The sequence below is a fragment of the Manduca sexta genome, chromosome 24, assembly GCF_014839805.1.
Source record: "Manduca sexta isolate Smith_Timp_Sample1 chromosome 24, JHU_Msex_v1.0, whole genome shotgun sequence".
NCBI classification, from domain to species: domain Eukaryota; kingdom Metazoa; phylum Arthropoda; class Insecta; order Lepidoptera; family Sphingidae; genus Manduca; species Manduca sexta.
In genome coordinates this window covers 2,705,929-2,729,990 of record NC_051138.1, presented here as the reverse complement: position 1 = coordinate 2,729,990, position 24,062 = coordinate 2,705,929, and the positions used below count along the sequence as shown (strand labels likewise).

General features: G+C 35.0%; 1 protein-coding gene across 3 annotated transcripts in view; it reads left to right on the top strand.

Annotated features, from left to right (window-relative positions):
- Positions 1-1,535: 1,535 nt before the first annotated feature.
- LOC115440645 (ATP-binding cassette sub-family G member 1) overlaps positions 1,536-24,062 on the top strand; it is a 46,946-nt gene continuing 24,419 nt past the window's right edge. Inside the window, exons 1-2 of one of the 3 annotated variants that reach the window (XM_030165041.2) lie at positions 1,536-1,655; positions 17,699-17,840. In XM_030165041.2, the coding sequence (XP_030020901.1) occupies positions 17,723-17,840 (118 nt within the window). In that variant the 5' untranslated portion in view covers positions 1,536-1,655; positions 17,699-17,722. Of the gene's footprint in view, positions 1,656-2,144; positions 2,219-17,694; positions 17,841-24,062 lie in introns of those variants that run through there. The other 2 variants (XM_030165039.2, XM_030165040.2) reach the window with 2 other exon arrangements.

The window sequence follows — 24,062 nt, the reverse complement described above, 5'->3', positions numbered from 1 at the left end:
TTAATAGAGTTAACATGTTAGACAACCGTATTAGATTAGCACACATTGCTTAGTAACAGTACATTGTTATTTTATTCCAAATACAATAATTCAAAAAGATACATACTATTACGCGGCCAGTTTACATTACATTATAAAAAAGGCTTAGTATTTGTCTATGCAAACCTTAACGGAATACACACATGATTTTTTAGAAAAGTCCGAGGTGTGTGCCCTTGGGATTTGAACCTGCGGACACTCGTCTTGGCAGTCCGTTCCACACCCAACTAGGCTACCGCCGCTTTCCCAAGGCTACCGCCGCTTTCAACCAGAAATATTAAATGAAATTTATGAATAATAAATCTTACTATTAATGTTGTTACTAACAACAACACTCTTGGCTTCGTTCGCGCTAAAATTCTACGGTTCTAGCTTTATTTCTAACAAACATGAAAACAAAAAAAAAAATATTCTCATATTTTTTCCCGAACGCGCCGAAAGAAGTATAACTTAAAAAAAATATCCACTTTTTGAACAAATTTTTGAACCAGTTCCATATTAGACACCGTAAACATTAAAAAATAACCTACGACGAAAAATACACTATACTCATGACTAAAGAGACTGATTGCAAAATTCACCAACCTTGAAAATTACGGCCAAGTTATCGTTTTGAAAAAAAATAAACTTAAGAAAACTCCCTTGAGATATCAGACTTCAATGCTTATTGCGAAATGACCTGATTTCTATTGTCCATGGTTCATTCATGTATACGCAGACATTAAACTATATAGGTAATTATCAAATCACTCTATATAATCTTAGAACTCTTTGTGGATAAGCTTTCGCTAGGTGACATTTGTTAGGCGACATGAGATACTAGACATATTTAGCATGATGAGGGTCGTCGTGTGTTGTGTGCTTCTTTGCACACCGCGGTTGACCTCCAGGATGGACGGCAGTGTGGAGTAGGCCATAAGAAAGGAGCTGTTCAAGTATTACGTAACGCCATTTAGGGGAGAGGAGGGCTCTGGTAAAAGGTAACGATACGTTACAGGGGCGGGAGGGGGGTCTCCTACAAAGTGTTATGTGTTTTTTTTATTTAAAAAAAAACAAATGTATTTTAGCGACTATCCGGTATTTTGCGTAAAATAATTGTGAATAGAAAAAAAATTGTTACTTTAGAGTTACGTAACTTTTGGAGGGGGGGGGGGTTACAGGAAAACGTTACGGCGCGTTACATGTGGGGGGGGGGTTCAAAAATCTTCAAAATTGCGTTACGTAATACATTTCAAGTTTATATATCTACTCGTTCCTAAGACAGGCGGACAATAAAAAAAACACACAAGGGTTCCTTTGAAATACTCAAGGAACCCTAAAAATGTCATATTAAGGGACCAAAACTAATTGTTAATAAAACTCCCGTAAACAATCATAATAACATGAATTTAATTTTGGTTTGATATCAAATACACTACATACATAGAAATAAGTCTTACAAATTGACTAACCAGCCAATATTGTATGGATTCCCGCCATTCACTCAGAGCGAAGGACCGTGAAGTGCGACCGGCAATGTTAGTTTGCTGTAGAGTCCCGCGTGCGCTGTACGCATGCGCCGCGCCGTGACGTCACAACGTGTAAAATTGTTTCCAAACATCGTGGATTGATGACAGGTGATTGTTTGAATTTGGAATTGTTCGTATTTAATGAAATTGTTCGTTAAATTGGATTTAATTTGTTTTAGAAAGTTGTGTTGTGTTATGTGTAAAGTAGTGATGCGCGGGCTCTGTAATACGGCTTACGATGGACGAAGAAAATGCATTTTTTTTATCAACCCGATGTCTTAATTCTCACTCTTTATAAAATAATAACCTATTCCAAAATTGTTAATATGTGGAAATCGTTAAAAAAAATCTGTTTGCGACCATTTTTGTTTTCCTTTTTTTTCATGATATAGGTTTCTGGCTTATCTTTAATAAGTTCAATTTTTAAGTAACTTAAAAAAAGGACACAAACAGAAATTACTTTTCTGACGATTCCCACGAATTAACAATTTTGAGATAAATATATCAACATTTTAAGTTCGATTCCCAAACCATTTTTTTTTTAATTTAATAAAACACAAGTAAGTTTTCGGAATTTAAATGATCATAATAAGATAACCTTTATCGCATGGGAATTGAGCTGATTACAAATGCATTTGTTATGTCTCTGCTTAGGCATCAAGGATAAAGGCGTAAGCTTACTTTATTAATTTTAACTAATAATATTATAGATATAGATAGTTTTATTGCAAAAAAAATATAGTAGTATTGGTGGTTCTGCTGATGTGAGTCTTAGTGTGTTCCTTGTAAAGTTATTAAATCAAAAACATTTTTTTTTAACCTGACTACGATATTAGCCTCGCAGGGTCGGCCTTTATACAAACACACCAAACTTTCGGGTCAGCGCTTTAGGCACTCGTAACCAAAAACAAATAGGAACAGTAGTTTTTATAATAATAAATAGAATAAGTACATTTCAGACGTCATTATCGTCTTTAACCGTGAAGGCTGCAGTCTTCGAAATTACCACGATAAAATCCATAAATTAATTTTATTTCAATCTCTTTAAATAATTAATTCGTAATATATATCTACACTTAGTGAGGAACTTGTGATAATATACTCAGAGCCATGGTGCCGGTTAAGGCGTTACGATGTCAGTCAGTCAGGATCTTTTAAAATTTATTATTTATTAGTTATTAATGCTGCTGATATGTGTATCGTATTTGGAATTCGTCTAAAATAGTTCTTGATACAAACTTTTCAAGAATGTAAATACGATACCAGCAAATAAATATTTTTATATAATAAAAAAAGCAAAAAGCAGCGATAGCCTAGTTGGGTGTGGAACGGACTGCGAAGACGAATGTCCGCAGGTTCAAAACCCAGGGGCACACACCTCTGACTTTTCTAAAATCATGTGTGTATTCTTTGTGAATTTATCGTTCGCTTTAACGGTGAAGGTAAACATCGTGAGGAAACCTGCACATCTGAGAAGTTCTCTATAGGAATTTCGAAGGTGTGTGAAGTCTACCAATCCGCACTAGGCCAGCGTGGTGGACTAAGGCCTAATCCCTCTCAGTAGTAGAGGAGGCCCGTGCTCAGCAGTGGGCAAGTATATAATACAGGGCTGATATTATTATTATGATATTATATATAATAAAAAATAAATTACATGATATTTTTGTAATACGCGCACGTCAAAGTGATCCCAATGCACCTGATGGTAAGTGGAGTGGCCAATAGAATGTCGACTGATGAGAGATGATTCGTCGACAGTCGACACAATTATACCGACCTGTTGGAACTGTATAACACAGGCTGATCCCGGAACGCGTCACTTACGTGGGCCACTATGACAGTTTTAACAATTGTGTACGGTGGTCGCTATCCGGGCGGATATAAAATATATCCTGCCACCAGCAAGACTGGTTATAACCTTCGACAATATTTACTCGAGATTGGTTTCCAGAGGCTGGTAGATGGTTGGTTTTCAGATGATGACGGGTGGCTATCTGACATAGGGTTAAACATCGTTTAATCGTTTAACATACGTCATCGTGTTGGGAATTTGATCAATGGGAATAATGACGTCATAGCTTAATTATAACAATTAACAATAAATAACTGTTAAGCCTTTGAATGGATTAAAATTAATATTCAGTTACTTAGTATAGTTCAACAATATTATCTTACTTCTTATCTTACTGACAAAAATGCGAAACTCTGTGGAAATATTTGTGTTACCCACAAAAATGCGAAGATTTAGTTTTAAACACACGTCTGTTTGTGTTTGATGCGTAAAAACGCAAGCCAACTACGAACTGTTTAAGCTACTATAAATGCTAGAGTATACTGATTTTTTAATGTTATGTTAATTATAAATTCATTAAAAATAATTAGCAATTACGTACTTACTTACATAAAGGTAAATAGAATCCACGATAAATCATGCAGCCAACTACATGCGGCATACCATGAAAAGCGTAGTAACACATCAAATAAATTAAAACCTTTTTGCCGATGTCAATCCAATTTATATTGATTATGTAAACTCATAAGGAAATATTTAGTGGATCGTAATTACAGACATTGATACCGATATAATGAATTGCAAAAAAAAAAAAAACTTTAATACCTGCAATATTTTTATAAAAGCTGTTTTAGTAAGTTTGAAATTTAATTTTAGTAACTATGTGTAACGAAAGCTACTGAGCACAGTAATTAGAATATAACAGAATCTATTTATAAACAAGTTATATGTTAAATTTATGAATAATTAATTTGTTTAGGGTATCAATAATATTTTTTTATACGATTGAATCAGACAATTATAGAGAAATGCGGGTAATTTAATTGACATTAATTGACGGATTAAAAATAATACTGGCTGGATGTTTTTTCAGCTATTGAAAAAAGAACTTTTTTAAATAAAGAACATCTTTTTTATAAATGTTTTGACTGTTAAACATGCTTTGTTACTTACCCAACATTAATCTTGAATGTTGCTAAAATCACAATAGCCTATTAGCAAGTGGTTAATACAATTTTGTTATCATGACTTGCAAGTTTGAATCAAAATGTGAGGGTCGCATGTACGGACGGCCTTTCTGACTATATCTATATGGTAACATGACTTAGTTAAACATTTTGTGGGTTTGCGAAACCAGTATGTAAGACACCGAAGGCTGACTTGTTGGAACTATTTGAATGATTAATGAATTAAATTCGTATTTTATAGATGATCCTAAAATTAACAATTCTGATCCTTCATCAATTCCCGGTCCTTTTTAAATCGTACAGAAACTAAGGGAATCGCAAGGGTCTTTCCGACCTTCAAAGGTTAAAAGAAAATTAATTCGACCAAATAAAAAGTCTATATCTAATACTATAATTAAATAGACTGGATGACTTTTATAATGAATGGCGTGATTAAAGGTTAAGGACACGTTTGAAAAATGTCGCATAGTTACCAAACTAGTTCACCACAAGCAAGACAAGACAGTAAAACTGTTCTCATGTTTTAATTGTATCATTATACAAATTATTCTAAATATGAATCCATAAGCTACATGCAAATTAACTCCATAAATAAAAATCAATTCTTAATTTCGTTGTATAACTCGATTCTGCGAATCACGGTGCGTATTTAATACAAAAAAATACTGGTTTGTTTTTATTTCGAGGTCGTTATGCAAAAAGGTGTATATACGCCTAATCGAATGTTTTTATTTAAGAAAAAAAAACAGTGTTCTATCCAGGGTATATATTAATATTTGGTAAGACATGCAAGAGTTTATAGAGATACGACATACGCCTGTCTATTTCTGTAACCAGCAGTGTGCATTTCTGTTACGATTTCAAGGATTGGATCCATATTAAGCGTAGCACGGGCCTGAACGACGTGAGACTCCAAGTTAAAACCAAAAATAATTCCCTGGTTTTAATAGTTTCGTCGGTAAGATCTTAAAAAAGGTTCTCTAAGGTACCGAGTGAGGCCCCTGTAACCGCGAGGTTCCTGGCAGTGGCCTGGAACACCTCCCCCAAAGGTCGCTTCTGAAGCGTAAAGCTGCGGCACGACAAAGCATTGGTACTAGACGGGACCTCACAGACAGACCACCTCTGAGATTTACCCAATAAAGGATGTCCATCCTGGTGATTTTGTTGCCAACTGCTAAGCAAGTTGCGCAATAAGTTGCTTACAAAACACGAAAACTGAAACATGAGCAATAATTAACATAATAATGCACTTTGAGATTCACGCGAGTGTTTGAAACAGAATTCTGTAATAGCAGTAGCGTGTATTTTTTGTAACCTAAATATAAGGTATAAATAGTTAACCGTTGGTGGACTTAAGAAAATAAATAAATAAAAAAGTTATTGCAACATCTTGCATGTCCTCATCCCGTTACAATGAGGTCGACACAAGACCATTTTTACGGTATACTTTTTATAATAGGTTAATAAATAAAAAGTTATCCAATCAAGAAAAATATGTGGATGTGATAGGGTAAGCAGTTATATTATCGACTAGCTTTTGCTCGCGGCTCCGCCCGCGTTATAAAGTTTTTCAGGCTAAAGTTTTCCGTTATAAAAGTCTCGCTATATATTTTCCCGGGAGCCTATGGTCTTCCCAGGGTCTCAAACTGTCTCCATACCAAATTTTATCCGAATACGTTGGGTAGTTTTTGAGTTTAACACGTTCATGTAGACAGATGCAGCGGGGGACTTTGTTTAATAATATATTTTTGTAGAACTTTTTAAGAGGAGCAATCCCGTCATACATCATTGTTGCATAACTTTAACCGTTTACGCAGCGCACGCACGGAAGCTCTCAAAACTACAAAATTTTCCTCGTTTTGGCAACATGTTTCATTACTGGTCCGGTCCTATTGGTCATAGCGTGGTAATATATAGCTTATAGCACTCCACGAACAAAGGGCTATCCAACACAAAAAGATTTTTTCAGTTCGAACCGGTAGTTCCTAAGATTAGCCATTACTGCTCCGCTCCTTTTGGGTATAGCGTGATGATATATAGCCTATAGCACTCCACAAACAAAGGGCTATCAAACACAAAAAGATTTTTTCAGTTTGATCCAGTAGTTCCTGAGATTAGCGCGTTCAAACAAACAAACTCTTCAGCTTTATATAATAGTATAGATTAAATTCAAAATTGTGCCAACACAGAGAATATGCGTATCCAGGCCTCGAACCCGTCTCTGAACGAAGGTAGCGCGTGCTCAATACTACTTCGCCACGGAGCTGCTATTAGTATGTTTCTCAAATATTTGTATCTAAGTCCATCAACTTATCCACCTGGATGCAATAATAGATAAAAGCTGATGATAAATAAGGAGTAATATTCTTTGTAGCCATTTTGCTGTGGTACGCGGGTCTAAAGGTCGTGACAGCTCAATAGGTATGGGTGGATAGCTGATAAAATTACTCACTTCCTCTTGACGTATCGTATTTTGTAATTTCGATAACAATGAACTAAAACGCATGTTCAGACACCGATGTAGAATCACTAAATGATCCGATTGTAATATACATATTGCCTCTTGAGAATTAATAAATAAAAAGAAAAGTCTTTTATAAAAATACTTTTATTAATAAAAAAAAATATATATAAGTATATAGGGGCATGGGGTATGCTCGTTATCGTCCTCCATAGCTTGTTACTACTAAGTATCGTGGGCGTATGTGGGGATATGTCGGATCACAATAACCGATTTTAGTATTTGTAGTTTTTGTCCCAAAACAATTATAATTCCAACAACACAAACTACGACGGAACGCGAGACAGTCTCCACGCACCCACAGCACTAGTCTTCAATAATATTCGATCACTTGAGCTAAACCAGCTGAATTGCAAATTTTTCATAGGCTTGTCATTCTCTTTGACTGCTAGCTTTCCGGCCTTCTTGATGTCGACTGACATCCTCATTGCGCTGTGTAGCGAAGATTCTGTCGAATGTCATAAGATGGCGTTGGCGTTCCATTTAAAAATTCAACTAGTTGACGACATCTATATATATAAAAATGAATTGCTGTTCGTTAGTCTCGCTAAAACTCGTGAACGGCTGAACGGATTTATCTTATTTTGGTCTTGAATTATTCGTGGAGGTCTAGGGAAGGTTTAAAAGGTGAGAAAAATTCGAATAATTGCCGGGAAAATCCTCAAAACAGCATTTTTCTATTTCCCATACAAACGTTTTCTAAATAAAATGGAGAGTCAATTTGTAATTTATTACCGCTGCATAAAGTTCAAATTCGCGTGCGCGTTGGAGGATCTAATATCACGTTATGAAACTCAACAAAAGTTTAAAGTTATGCAACAATGATGTATGACGGGATTGTTCCTCTTAAAAAGTTCTAAAAAATATATTATAAAACAAAGTCCCCCACTGCATCTGTCTGCCTGAACGTGTTAAACTCAAAAACTACCTAACGTATTAAGATGAAATTTGGTATGGAGACAGTTTTAGACCCTGGGAAGAACATCGGGCTCCCGGGAAACTACTACTTTTATATCGGAAAACTTTAGCCTGAAAAACTTTAAAACGCGGGCGGAGCCGCGGGCAAAAGCTAGTATATAATATTTATTGACGAATGTCAATCCGACATGTGATTTACATAGAATTTGTTACAACGTGTTGTGTCCAAATTTTATGCAGAATTTATGACAATTTGACTCGTTGTTTTGATATTTACATACCTACTTCATAAAAATTCAGAATGCATAATATACAATGTCTCACCTTTTCTAAATATCCCATTTCTTTTATTTGGAAATCAAAAACGATTGGCGGATTTAAAAGCAGAGTACTGAAGAAATGGAATATAAATATATTGGTATTTGTTCTAGTAAAAGTTTCTGGGATAAAAAGAATCTATAGCGCACTGGAAAAAATATATATTTTTTAAATATGTAGAACCGGACCAGTCTTGTTTCCCATGATTCGGGCGTTAAAAAATACAGCTTTAGCTTTAATATAATATTAAGTACGTATACATTATTTAACGGAATAAAAATAATGAAGATGTATTTGCGTACAATATTTTACAGGAAGTTAGACATTTAATTATATTTGTTCGTGACGAATTGGAATGTCATTATTATACTTATAACGTTTTTTATGGATGGATATAAAATTTAAAATTCTAAGTTTTAACATAAAATATGCATTTAAAATATTAAAAACTCGTTCTTAGATAAGTATGTGACTTATTTTATTATGTTTTAATAATTATATTTGGTTAATACGTGCAAATATTTCGTTGAATTAAAAAGTAGATATCCTTGTACCTTGCACCTGAGTTGTTTCAAAATGTGAAATAGTTTGCTAATTTAAGTAATTTCAACACTTTCGTAAGACATTTTTCGAAAATTTTATACAAGTTTTAGCAGAAACAGGTTAAAATAGTGTCCACAAAGTAAAGTCCACTTTTTTATTCTGTTGCGTTTCACTTATGAGTCTAGATTGGCGATAATCTTTTAATATACTCATCGATTTTTAAGAATTAAAGATGAAACTAAATTATCCCGTAGATGGACTAAAGCCGGCGGAGTCGTGGGCAAAAACTAGCAAACGATAATGGGAGCAAGTCCCCATTCAGACATGGTTGAGTGACCGAGCATGCGTTGAATGTATCAAACATGGCGGCCGCTTAGTCCTTGGCTATTGACAATCGAAACTACGCCTAGGTGTCTATGGAATTACCAAACTGTTGATATAACATGACAAATTTTTAGTGAAATAACATTACGAAGCATATTTTCTTTTCCAAATAACCTATTTTTTTATGCATTTTTATCGCATTTTTTTTGGCTATTAAAATGTATCGATTAATTTCGTAAATGTGGTATTATCATTTGCATAACTAACCGCCATTTTCAATAAACGATCCAAAACGTTTTCATCTATCTCAAAAATTGACCAATCAGAACAAAGTATTTTTTGACATGTTTACATGAGTTAATTTGATTGGTCATTCTCGGAATCAGATTGAAGATTGAGATTGGGATCGTTTATAGAAAACAGTTGTATGTAAACATATTTTGTATGTTAACCGGTGTCTACTCACACGACGGAGTGTCGGCTTGAATGGTTATGTAACAGAAAGTCTGTATTACATTAAACAAAATATACCCTTTTTTCGGTTTCGCGGTGAAAGTAACTAATTACTACCTTCGAAGAGAGTCCCTAACCAATATGCACCCCACGCACGGCATACTAATTAAAACTCCGCGGCGGACCTCTTCGGCGTCTTTTACGACAGGCAGGGGTTCCGTGGTGGAATTCTTCAAACGCCCCCGATCCACAGAGCGGACATAAAAGATACCCTGAGCAGAACAATCAAAAGTATGCTTTTGGAGCTACTCTTCCTTTTTATTTTAAAGTTAATGTTGTCAGTACATTAAATTAATTCGATATATCACTACAACAAGGCGAGGTTTTATTTTCCTGGTTAAGCTTAACCATTTTTGACTAAATTAGACTCACTATATGCACTGCCCTGCCGTGCCAGGATGAAAAAAACCTCAAAGATAACTGACAGTAATAGCTTTATCTTACTAATGATCCCTGCCTGTCAATTAAGAATATCAAGAAATTACTACTTACCTCCTTAGTTAAGGCTTGAATATACGTGCTAGTTCTTGCAACAGATGTGAACCAAGAATGTAGACGATCTCTGTTTTTGAACGATAGTAAGCCTTAAGCGTGTGTAAAATGTATGGCGAAATTATTACTACATCGGATCTCGGGGGTTATTCGCACGAACAAGAGATTAATGTCGAAGACATAAATTGGATATATTAATATTGGATCTTAGCGTAGTTGTATTACGGTACGAAGGCTGTGCTAAGGTCTCGGGTTCGATCTCATTCGGGCAATTATTATTGGGTTTTTCAACTCAGTATCAGCCGGGAGTCTGAAATTTGTTCCCGATATGACGATAGGCTCGCCGCCTATCTCGCCATAGGACGGAATACACATAATTACTTTTTTTAAATAAATTTTCAAAACTGAATATCATTCAAAATCTAAGGGAAAAATAATTATAAAAATTCATTCACTAATAAAGCTTTAAAATTTAGTGGAAAGTGTAGCTGTCATCTAAGAGTATTAGCAAACTGTGACGTCGCTTAGTGTCATGGGCTAAAAACTGCTTGCGTTAGAAAGAAATAGTCCGATAACTCCACCACGCTCTCACTTTTGGTCACAACAATATTTGAAATACGAGTAAATGGTTTATTTTTCAACCAATTCTGATGCTAATTCCACACTACAATTTCTTTTTGTATTATATCTTGATATAAATAAAATTATGTAGAAAATCACACTTTGGAAACTATCCCATTGTCTTTTCTTAGTGTAGGATATGGAAACCACGTGTGACTTTTTCCCATTATATCGTTCTAGACATGTCTGCTCCACGAGAATTACCTCTCGAATCCAACTTCATACTAATGACGTTGTCGATTAAAAATAATTAAATAATTATTGTTTATTGCTTTGGCGGTATGATCTGATTAACGATTGTGTTTTAAAATACTAGTAAACTGCAGCTGTTTAGTACAAATGAATTGTGTTGTGGGAGAATAAGGACACACCTCTGACTTTTTAAAAAATTATGTGTGTAATCTTTGTGAATTATCACTTGCTTAAACGGTGAAGGAAAACATTGTGAGGAAACTTGTATACTTGAGAAGTTCTCTATAGGAATTTTGAGGGTGTATGAAGTCTAAATCCGCACTAGGCTAGCGTGGTGTACTAAGTCCTAATCCCTCTTAGTAGTAGAGGAGGCTTATGCCTAGCAATGGGACAGTATATAATACAGGGCTGATATTATTATTATTTATTTTTCCAGGGGGTTGACGTTAAAGATCAGAGTCGTAAAAACTGACCCAACTTTTTCTAGTCCAATCCTTGTTCTGTCTCAAGGTTCCACGCATCCAAAATTCTTCTAGCATTAAAATATCTTAGATGTACATTTCCCAAGTTGACCCACATGCATACGCCGGCCTTCTATAAATATAGCTATATTAGTATGGATAACAATGGCTTCATCATTATCATTTTAGCAATCTAAACAGCTCATGGCGAATGACTGCCATTCTAATGCAACTGTGTTTACACGATGATGCATTTAGATAAATAAACATAGATACCTGTTCGTGTTAGGAATTGCTAAGTGGATGGGAATAGTCATTTTGTAAGATAAAAGTATAAATTAAGTGGTAGTATGTATAGAGACCACTGTAACATAAAGTGTAAAACTCGACATAATGGCCGGTTCTAACAGCCCGGTATAATTATCTCAACTGCCGAGGAGGAATCATCTTTCCTCATTTGACATTATCTGGACCCCACTTCATTTACCATCAGGTGCAGTGAGATCATTTTGTCGTGCCTAATAAATATTAAAATATGTTGCTGACGGGGCTTTAGAAACAGTCCGATTTGGCGTAGCATAAAACCCAGTGCTTGTAGTAAAAATAAAAATGTTCGTTTAATTAGTGTAGCACAGTAACAGCGTTTGCGTGCACCTTAGTTTTCTTATCTTGAAGCATTAATGAACTCATAGACTTCTTTATTAACTTTTTATATTACATTCTAGAACACAGGAGGGTAGTAATGTTTTGAAAACACGATATATCCTTTATTATCATTAATTATGTACCGTCATGATAGACTGATTTTTAACGTGAGCAAAATCTGCATTCAAATTTGACCAGGAATCGCAAATAAATTAACGGAAAATATTAAATGATTTGTAATACATCTCTCGCAATCACGAAGGCTGCAAAATCTTCGAACCGTCAGAAGAAAATTAAAATATAAAAAACCGCAATAAAATTCGAAAACTATTATTATTTCGATGTATAAAATTCGCGTAAACATGACAAATGATTTGTAATACTTTTCTTTACATTACTATATATTCTAAACAATAATGTGTAGTGAACGCAATATGCTCTAAAAGGTATTTTTTCGCAAGAGCTATTTTTATTTATAGTTTTCATCGTGACATATAATTAATAAATCATAATGTAAATCGACCCATTATATAAATAATATGCCATTTACGAATAAACGCGCAATTTTATTTGAAATGGTTGAAGTAGTTTGCAAAAAATATTAAGGTTACAATGTTTTATAGAGGTCTTGAAAAAAAAGTTTCTATTAGAAGAGCGATAAAAACTTTAATTAGTTTGCTTTGTTTTTTATTGGTATAAGTTTTGGATGGCACGGCAGTGACCCAACTGCCCCTGATATTAAGATCCAGTCAGTTGCTGAAATTTGATGGTTACCTCTCGTCAGTTGACACAATTATGCCGGCCTGTTTGAAATAGGATATACACAGGCTGATCCCGGAACGCGACACTTACGTGGGCTATTATGGCGGATTTTATACCTTATTACGGTGACTATTAGGTCGCATTCGAATAGCTTACCACAAACGACAGTCTTTGAGTTATGGTGTCAGTATGGGTTTTAAAATTGTTGAATGTAATATTATAACTCCTAAGACCGTTATGTAAAGTATAAAATATCGATTAACATATCGATATTAAAACATTTACGATAATTTACTTTGAAGCTGTAAAAAAATATTTACTATGTTAAAACATATTCAAATACAACATCGGAAATTGCTTGAGCATAAATATATAGCAAAAGTATAACAGAACGTAGTCTTGTTATTAAAAATTATGCGACATTTAAACTGGCATTCGTGTTCCGCCGGGTAATCGATTAGCTCATCCCTTTTTTTGTTTAAAATGCAAGCATCGATATATGTACTACGTACTAGCGTTTCGAGCGTTCATTGTGTACAGCTGAATTGAACTGCAATCCATAAAGCTGCTTTATTATGTGTGTGCTCATAATATAAGAACTCGAGTCTAAGTGTAAACCTCGATATGAATAAAAAATATTAGTCAAACAAGTAAAATTATTTGTTTAAAATAGGTTATAACAGTGACCTATCACATTATGGGACGGAATACGCACGGCAGCATGTTGCACCTCTGCCTATCTCTTCACAGCTTCGGGGATTAATGTAACAAAGTACTATTGTATTGTAGTGTAATAGACTATAAATTCTTGTATGTTGATACATAATTCCGATGCCTTGTTTATTGCGTATATATGGGTGAAATAATTAGCATACATGATTTATTTAACGTGGAGTATTTATTAGGCATTAGATGCTGGTCGCTGGTTTTCTTGCTTGATTGACGTTTCACGCTATAAAAGCCCTATTTAGATAGAAAAATTATAATTCAACGTCTAAAGGCTATTTGACATTGCGATTTTTATAGTATATTTAGTTTTATACATATATGGAATGAGCATATATTTTCTGTTTATAGAGTTCCGTATCTCAGAAAGAAACCATTATATATAGGATTACTTTGTTGTCCGTCAGTCTGTTAGGACTCTTTTTCTCAGGGACGCGTAGAGGTATCAAATTTATATCAAATATTATTAATTAGCACAGCCTATGGTCTTTTCAGATGTGAAAAAAAAGAAACTTTTAAGTCAACGCGATCAAAAGATATGACCGTTTATGTCACATATTTTGCGATTTTAATCATCATCTAGGGTACTTCCCGTTGATCTAGGATCATGAAATTTTGCAAGAAGCAATTGCTTACAGCACATACGAAAAATTTGAAAACCGTATATATGTACTTTAGTAAAAAAGCTAGTTTGTACGGAATTCTCGGCGCGTGAGTCCAACTCACAATTTTTTGAACCTAGTAAAAAATAAAAAAGACGACTAAGTAAATTAGGCTTTCATCCCTTGTTCATAACATTCGTGTGTTTGAAAATTACTTAATTGAAAGTTTGATAATAGTTGCCTTTCAGTTGCACAAAAAGAACATGAACGCGATGACTGGCGAATATTATTTGTCTAAATGACCTTACATTTGTGCTTAGTCATAGCAAATAGTCTAAAGGTAAACCTTGATGCAATCCTTTTCGGCAAATGCACAAAATATCCTCGAAATGAATTAAAATTCATATTTTCCTTGTGCAGTGTTTGTTATAAGTGTATTGAGTAGGTGTCAAATGTAAACTCAAATGTTTTTATAGTATCAACCCTGTATTATATACTGTCCCACTGCACGAGCCTCCTCTACTACTGAGAGGGATTAGGCCTTAGTCCACCACGCTGGCCTAGTGCGGATTGGTAGACTTCACACATCCTCACAAATCCTATACAGGACTTCTCCGGTATGCAGGTTTCCTCACGATATTTTCCTTCACCTTAACAGTGTGGTAATTCCCAAAGAATACTCACAATTTTTTTGTAAAGTCAGAGATATGTGCCCTTGGAATTTGAACCTGCGGATTATCATCTTGGCAATCTGTTCCACACCCAACTAGGCTATCGCTGCTTATATGTCGTTTTCTTATCTAAAACCGAATCATATTTATAAAACTAGGTTTTGGTGTCATTCATAATTTTGTGCTATTTAACTATAGGCTAATACAAAGGATATAGAATATGAGGAATATGACTTTACATCGAAAATAAAAATGCCGATACAACAGACGTCGCGTTAACACTGTCAAACATTTCGGAAACCACTATTGTCAAATTGATAGCAAAAGCCACTTTAGCACTTTCAGAAACAGTTATCGGCTTCACCATCGTGTACCTCGTGAGTTTCAGCAAGATGTCGGTTGTTCGTCACCTTAGGATAGGCCATTGAACCCCTTCTCTACTGTCCCCGCCAAAAATCCTTCACAAAACAAAACACTTTCTATTCCATCGTATCTATATTTGCGTGCAACAGTTTGGGGCCAAACTTGACCCGAAAGCGTGTCAATGTCAATTCACATAACATATTAATTTGTACATAACTGTTTAATTGGACTTGTGTTGCGTGTTTTTGCGATGTCACGCGTATTGAGCGCTTGTGTCTTTTAAAACATGAATAAATGTTGTAAAAATGATGTATATGAATGAAATAAGATTGATTTGAAAATTATTCTTACTTAATTCTCCAGGTTTTTTGTTTATAACAACTAAGAATAATATTTTAGAACTTTCTTAGTCTGGTAATATAAAAACATTTTTGTGTTATCGTTTGTGTGTTATATATACTTAAAACTAGGACTATTATTTGTTCGCTGTAATTATGGACTACACTTAACTCCGGTAGATTTGAAAAACGCCTTGCACATTTTTGTTGCTTTTATTTTAAACTCAATAGGAGATTATGTGTATATCAAGGGGTAATTGTGGAGCCCTGTCTGACTGCCTAAAACACTGCGGTGGCCTTCGTCGGCGCATACAATATGGCCCCAGGATATCCTGTTGCATAAAGATAGTTGCGCGTAGTCATGCTGCGCGATACCGCTTTGCGGCCCGTCACGGTTTTTAAAGAGCAGAGAGAGCCCCCAAATTTTGAAAGATGAGCCAAATGTTCTGAGATCTTTGTAATTTATCATACTGGGTGGTGTTGCTAGAGACCGAAGAACCGCCTTTGCCGGTTCAAACCCAGTTATTTTTCGGGTTAGTTTAAAAATACTTACATACGTCCGTTGTCTACATTCGATATTAAACGAAAATTTCCAACCGGAGTTTAATTTTTTAATCTATTACAAAGGAATCACATTCAAATAACCAATCCGTGTAGCATCCAAACCTTTGTTTTGGTAAATGTATCTTTAGTGTTAATTGGTTTACAATCGGGTTTTAAATAGGTCAATTCTAGCGTCATACATTTTACTCTTCTACTATTCATTTGAATAATAATTTATTTAAGATTTATCCTTATTGTTATAAGAATAAACCTAATGGGTTAACCAAATGAAAACCTAATTGCGATAACCGCGTAACCTTTTAACCAAATTAACCTTTTAATAAAAAAATGAATTTAGCGAGACAACGAGAAAGGCGTTGTTGACGGTCGTCAGAATTATGCCGGCCTATATTACTGGATGTAGTATAGTGTGCAAAGCGATGCGCTCTGAACGCGAGGTATTTGTAAACGAAGTACGAACAATAGCACTTTGAGCCGATGTTGATAGGTACTCACATTACGTGTTCAAGCTTTGTCTACTGTTTTGTTTTAAACACGTGCATCTTTCTTGATTATGACTATATTAAAACCGCGATAAAATCCGTAAAATATTTTAATTTAAATGTCTAACATTCGCGTAAACATAAGAAATCGTTATGACTAAATATTCGCCATGTTGCGGTAAATGGAACTAATTTGTTGTATTAATAAGTTTAAAACGGAAGAGGTGTTTTATTTTGCTGGTCAGGTCATAAATGCGAAAGTCAGTGACGATATTTCGATTTTAGAAGTAAACATAGATGTTGAAAGGGTTTGCTTGAATTGGCACATTGGTTAACCATGTACTGGGTAATGTCGACTTTTTCCAAGTGCATAAGACCTAGATGTAAGTAGTATTCTGTTTTAATTATTATTGTAGGGAAACACATACTTGCACGTCTATGTAAGTAAACGTACAGTCAGTCACAAAAGTAGCTGAACAAATTGAAAAAATTAAAACACCTTAAAACTTTCGTGTCCATATCAACAATCGTATTTCTTCACTAAAAATTGACTTCAAAGGATTTACTTTATCTTTGATAAACACAAAGCAGGTAGTCACAAAGCTACTCTTTATGGGCTACTGATCATGAAGATTTGCTTGATAGTTTTTTATTGAAATTAATGACGAGACGAGCATGTTGCTCGCCTGATGGTAAGCGATACAACCACCCAGAAATAGTAGCAAACATAGTAAAAGTCGCTTTCACTATCGGGAAAGTAACTCGCACATACGATCTCATAATAAAAAACTACATACATACACATACTTCTTTTTGAAGTCGGTTAAAAGGCGAACGAATTCTTAGCCCCGAATTCGTTTGTATAAAAAACAAATATGTTTTATCTGACCTGCATTATTTATCTATTTTTGCGTTAATAAATTTAATAAAAGCCAATGTCATTTAGACGACTTTATAATCTCTTACATACCAGTTGCAAAAACACGGAAATAAATCGTTAAAAACCGAATACGACAGAGAAAAAAAATTATTTTGACTGTTTTTGCATTACATCTAGAAAATATGTAAGCCTGATTTTTATATGATCTAAACTTATTTACGATTGTCCACAGATAGCAATGCATAAGTAACACTCTTACTATGGAAAAGACGGGCGCACCGCGGGCCCTCGGCCGAGCGCATCTCTCGCACCTGCCTCAACGTCCACACGTTAACCTGACCTTCCAGGACCTCACCTATACAGTACAGGCGGGAAAAAGTGAGTATCATATTTTGACCCTTATTGACAACAACCACACGACCGATTTTTAAGCATACGCCTGTTTAAAGGCCAGTGAATCGCCTGTTGTAATATGTAGGAAAATAATTTAGATATAAATAGCATGTTATATAAATAATTGATGGACTATTTATATATATAATAAAAATAAAATATATGTCACTAGGGTTAGGGGGCTCTATTGCGTCTACGGGGGTATATCCGTCTTTTCATAACCCCGGGCGTTCTAATCGAAGGACTACTTTGATAGCCGTTTAGGTAAATAGGGGATTGTTTTATCTTCTTACATATAGGACTATCGAAACGGTCGAGGTAAATAGAGAATTTTTGACTCTCTCACCTATAATTATTGAAGCTGTCCTTCGAATAGAACACCCATAATTGCAAAAAGGTGGATTAGCCCCTATAAACGGAATAGGCCCCCCTGATTTTACTATCATAGTAAGTATACAATATTTTGCATATTGCTGAAATGGTGAGACGCGTTGCAAATTTAATTAAGATCATAATAAATGTTTTCAGCAAAATAGATTTTACATAAACACTATTACTATGGACGTATATTCTGAAATAAACAATTTCATTAATACGAGATGATTCGACTTTTTGGTCAAATCCCATAATGGACTAAAACAGAGTTGGAGGATTTTTGATTTGAGTTGATTGTTTGGATAGTTATAAATCTCTCACTATAAGTCCAGATTTTTTTTAAGAAATCGCTTTTAGTGATTAGTGCTCCTATTGCTGCACGTATTTCTTTTTAATAGAATTGTTACAGTATGTGGTGTACAATAATGTTTTCATTCATTCATATAATGCTTTGTAATGCGTAGTTGTGGGTGGTGATACTGCTATTTAAGAGATGTAATACGATTGATTTATGCAACTACTCACTTAATTGTATAAAAATATGGTGCAAATTCGATGCACATACGCAACTACACTTTGATCTCTGCACATGATAGTGACTTTAACCTAAATATGCACGCACTATGCCTATAATAACGGAAACAGACATGCCGACCCAATTTGCGACTGATAATTCGTATCAAAGTTTGGCGTCACAATAAACAGACGGTATTGGGTTATTTAAAACTATTGTAATTGTAATTTTATCTGTCCTTATTTAGAGTAGAAGAGTAACATTTAGTTTATTGTAAGGCATCGCATCTTGTTTCTTATAAAATATCTACTGGACTGGACTTGTGTGGGATCATCTCTTGTCAGTCGACCCTGACTAAACTCCACTCCGCTTACCACCAAGTGCAGTGGGTTCTTTTGTCGTGTCTGGATAGAATAATCGAATTCGTGGTCATCATTTATATAGTAACAAAACGAAGTAATGCTAGCATTTTATATCGTATATTTGGTACAAGTAGAATAGAGTCTAGGAGGCACCTCAGTGTTTAATCTGAGTTGTATATATACACTCATGCCCTTATCCCCGAAGGGGTACGCAGGGGCCCAACTAGTGCGTATTTTTCGCCGTGTGTATTCGGCCTGATGATCTTTTTTTTGTCGCGTCGGGAAATCACTTTAAGATCCCGCATTAGTTCAAGGAACCAAGGCGGGTATGTCGGAGTTGCCAGCACGCTATGCACGTCGGCGTACCGACTAAAACCCCGCGGTAGCTTTCATCGACGCATTAGAGGCGGCTCCGGGGTACCATAAGGCATTACCTCAGATCTCTACCGGAACAACCGCTGCGGTGTACTGTGCAAACAGTCCGTCGGTACATTGAACCCGGCTGCGGCCTCATGATCTGATAGGGGGCGAGCCTATCGCCATATAGGGCATAAATTATCTGTGTTGATATTGAGTAGAAAGATCCAATATCTCAACCCGGAAATATAACCCAAAACCTTAGAAATGCCGTCATACCGCAATATAACTACATCACCGAGGCAGTCATTTGAATTGCGTACATATAAAATTATAGATTATTCTAGAACATTAGCGAATGATACTGATTTTGCGACATTTCTCAAAACTGTTGTCGCAACGTCGACAAAAAGGCGTGCGAATCTCTTGCAATCGCGTAAAGAAAGTGCATTAGCTTGAGAAACCTTAACAATACTTGCACAATTCCTCATCCCTTTTCCATGAGCCAATCTAATGGGATCTTCTATTATAATTCGCTTTACACTTTCGTAAGGCTTACTGCGGTTTAGTCATTCTATACCGGATTTTGTTGGTAAAGGTTAACTGATTGAAACTAAAGTTAGGAAACATAGTCTACCCTAAGCTAGTGTAGTGGACAATGGACGTAAGCCCTATTCTTAGAAACCCGTGTTTAGAACAAGTATAATTTAACTATTTGACAGTCTCGGTGACGTACTTTAATGCGTGCTCAATTAGGCCCTTACTGTGAGGTCCTGGTTTGGACAAAATGTTAATTAGGTTTTTCTGCTATCAGCCTGGAGTCTGGTCCTGGTTCCTGATATGGCAATAGGCTCGTCATATCACATTTTAGGATGGAATACACTTGGCGAAAACAGCGTCCCCGAGCAACCAGGGCACGCTGTTTTCGTATATCGTAGGAATTTGATGTAAATTTTTTTAAAGCTTTTATAAACTTCGCGCAGTCCAAAAGTGGGACAGTAAATAATAAGGGTCTGATATTATTATTAATTTAAAATTCGCACAGAGACTTTAAAAAATACGATTAGCGTGCGTTTTTACTAGAAGGAGCACCTTAAGTGTCGTACCCTCAGAAGGGGGCACCCTATATATTTATTTACAATATTAACGTGCAATTTGTAATTTACCTAACACGAACTAAATAAGTCTATTTAGCGAAGCCATGGTGCAACGTACGGTGATAAAGGTATACAGTAGAACGGATCGCAGTCACGGCTTTGGCATATTGCCACATACAGCCGACCTTCTGTCTATCGGTTACCGAGTTTAGTACCAAACTGTTTATTCTCTCGCGAAACGGTAAATTAACTCTACGCGAATATACTAGAATCCCCGAGATTATAATAATAATATCAGACCTGTATTATATAGTGTCCCACTGTGGTACAGGCCTTCTCTATTACAGAGGGCTTAGTCCACTACGCTGGTCTAGTGCGGTGAATTACTTCACACACCCTCAAAATTCCTATAGAGAACTTCTAAGTATAATGATTTCCTTATGATATTTTTTTTCACAGTTTAATTGTTACTTTGTGAAAATTGATTTAGGGGCTTACCAATAAACGCTGTGAAATCTGTCATACTATGTTTTGTCTCGCTTCCTCTGACGACAAATGTCACTCAACATAACAAGACAGAACACTGAATAATAATTACAGATGAATAATGATTTCTTATGTTTTCGCGAATGTTAGACATTGAAATAAAACTAGTTTTTAGATTTTATTACGGTTTTTTATATTTTATTTCTGTCCCAATGTTTTGAACAATTGCAGTTTGCATAATTATGCCCTTACGCCTTGTGACCTTGCAAAGTCTCCGAAACGTCCGAAGAAAATTACAATTAAAAAAACCGTGATAAAATCCGAAAACTTGTTTCATTCGGAAACGTATACAATGTTCATTAGTAAGTCTTTAAAAGTTGTATAATTAAATGCGGTTAGATAAAGATGAATCTAATTCAGTGTTGCGGTGGCGAAGGTTAAAATTATTCAAAAGGGAACCCGACACAACATATAAGTAATAATTTGCATAAATGTGGTCTGCAAATCGTTCTAATGATAATGATTTATTAAGTTTACGCGAATGTTAGACATTTAAATTAAACTATTTTACGAATTTAATCGTGGTTTTAATATTTTATAACATACATAAAATAAAATAGTTTAATTTAAACGTTCTAATGATAATTAGATTGTACATAAATTACGAAAGAGAAGCCGGCTGGACTCGAATTATATTGACCCTACGCCACTGCAGTGTTAGTAATTTTACGAAAAATTTATTACAATAATTCGTTTAATTGAAGTGAAATAAAAATAGGTCAAGTAACATTGTTTTAAGATTCATAAATAATATGCGAGTTTGTTTGAATGTTTGTTAGTAAACGTAGAAAATTATATCGTGCAATTATTATTCCGGAAAGATCTATAGAACAGGCGAATCTACAAGCCACACCTAGCGTCACATATTTCGAATTCTTCTAGAAATAGGAAGTAGGAAATAGCCGTCAAAGGCTAGTATAACCTAGAAAAAAAAACATCGGAAAATATCTGAAGGTGTGAACTGGTTTTAAACAAGTTTGAATTTATTGTAGCTTATAGATGAGTGATGATAGCGTTTATTACTTGATAAATGTTTGCTTAGATATAGAATGTAGTCAAAAGATTTTTAATATCAGCCCTGTGTTATATACTGTCCCACTGCTAGGCACGGGCCCTCTCTACTACTGCCAGGGTTTAGGCGTTAGTCCACCACGATGGTCTAATGCGGATTGGTATACTTCACACACCCTTAAAATTCCTATAGAGAATTTCTCAGGTATGCAGGTTTCCTTAAGATGTTTTCCTTCACCGTTATTGCAAGCGATAAGTAACAAAGAATACACACATCATTTTAGAAAAGTCAGAGGTGGGTGCCCTTGGGATTCGAACCTGCGGACATTCGTTTCGGCAGTCCGTTCCACACCCAACTAGGCTATCGCCGTTTAGTTTTATAAGAATATGTAAATAATTACGCTTTACAAATGTCAATGAGAGCCTATGTAATCCAAGAGGTCCTAAGTTTGATTTCTGTGTTAATTTTTGTCGAATAATACTTAGTCATGAATTACAAAATCCTAATTTTTAACACTAAGTTAAAACTAGTATGCAATTACTATTATGGTTGTGCTAGCAAGCGTTGGTCAATATTTAGAAAGCTGCATGTGATACGCAATGTAGTGATGTCGGCTTCACACTTACGATATGTCGATGAAATGTTTAGTGTTATTACGTCATCGATATGGGCCTTTTCACTTCCCTAGACAAACGTTACATCGTTTGAAATATGAATTTAGATTTTTTTGTGAAAACTGTTTGATATCCAATTAGTGTTGTAAAATATTTGCATTTTAGTTATTGTTATGTTAAACAAGACAATCAAATATGTTTTAAGTATAATAATGTATGTAATAGGAAATTGGCAAAGAATAATGTAATTGTATAACCAGGAAAGGTTTCGACGTACTCTGACGTAATCTGTTTAATATTTATGAGGTAACAAATACTCTAACGTTTGTAGCATTATCGCGCTAATTAAAAATGCCCTTGAACGCATATATATAGCATATATTTTATGGGTAGGGTATATTTTATATCCACCTCGATAGCGATGGCCCTACAAAAGGTTTTAAAACCCGCCTTAGACGCCCACGTAAGTGTCGCGTTCCGGGATCAGCCTGTGTATCTCCGGTTCCAATAGGCCGGCATAATAGTGTCGACTGCCGTGGGGTAATCATTTCTCGTTAGTCAACATTCTATTGGACCCCACTTCACTTACCATCAGGTGCTGTAGGGTCACTTTGTCGTATGTATATAGGTATATACATTGAATCCTAAGACGTATGTCTTGGTTTATCTGAAGCATCTTTATAATACAAATCACTATTTTAACATTGAGTTTTAATTTATTATTACAGATTAGCATACAAAACAATTTATTTAAAAATTGCAAAGGTTTCGAGTTTGTGAAATAAATACGACTGTATTAAAATTTTACAAAATAATGCTTTGTTCATTTATTCTTATAACCTCATAATTTACAACTTAAAAGTAATACCTACTTACTTTGTACAGTTATATTTATAACTACGTAATTTAAAAAAATACTTAATTTACACAAAAAATAATATGATGTAAAAATCTGACGTTATTAGCTAATTTGGATAAGAACAAGGGATTTAAATTATTAATCAATGTAGCTTCTACTTACATTGGGCAATCGTAGTGCCTAGTTAGACGAGCTATTTGTTCGTCTCCTCATTCATAAAATAATAAAAATACGTAGCAAGTAGATTATCGTTTTGAAAACTCACACGTGGAAAGAGCTGTCTAGTGACTAGTCGCTAAAATGGAATTTAAGTACATAATATAGTCAATCAGTCCCCCCCGTGACCATGAAGGCTGCAAAGTCTTCGAAACGTCGGGAGAAAACTAAAAAATACTAAAACCGCGATAGAATCCGAAAATTAGTTTAATTTCAATGTCTAACATTCGCGTAAACATAAGAAATCATTATACA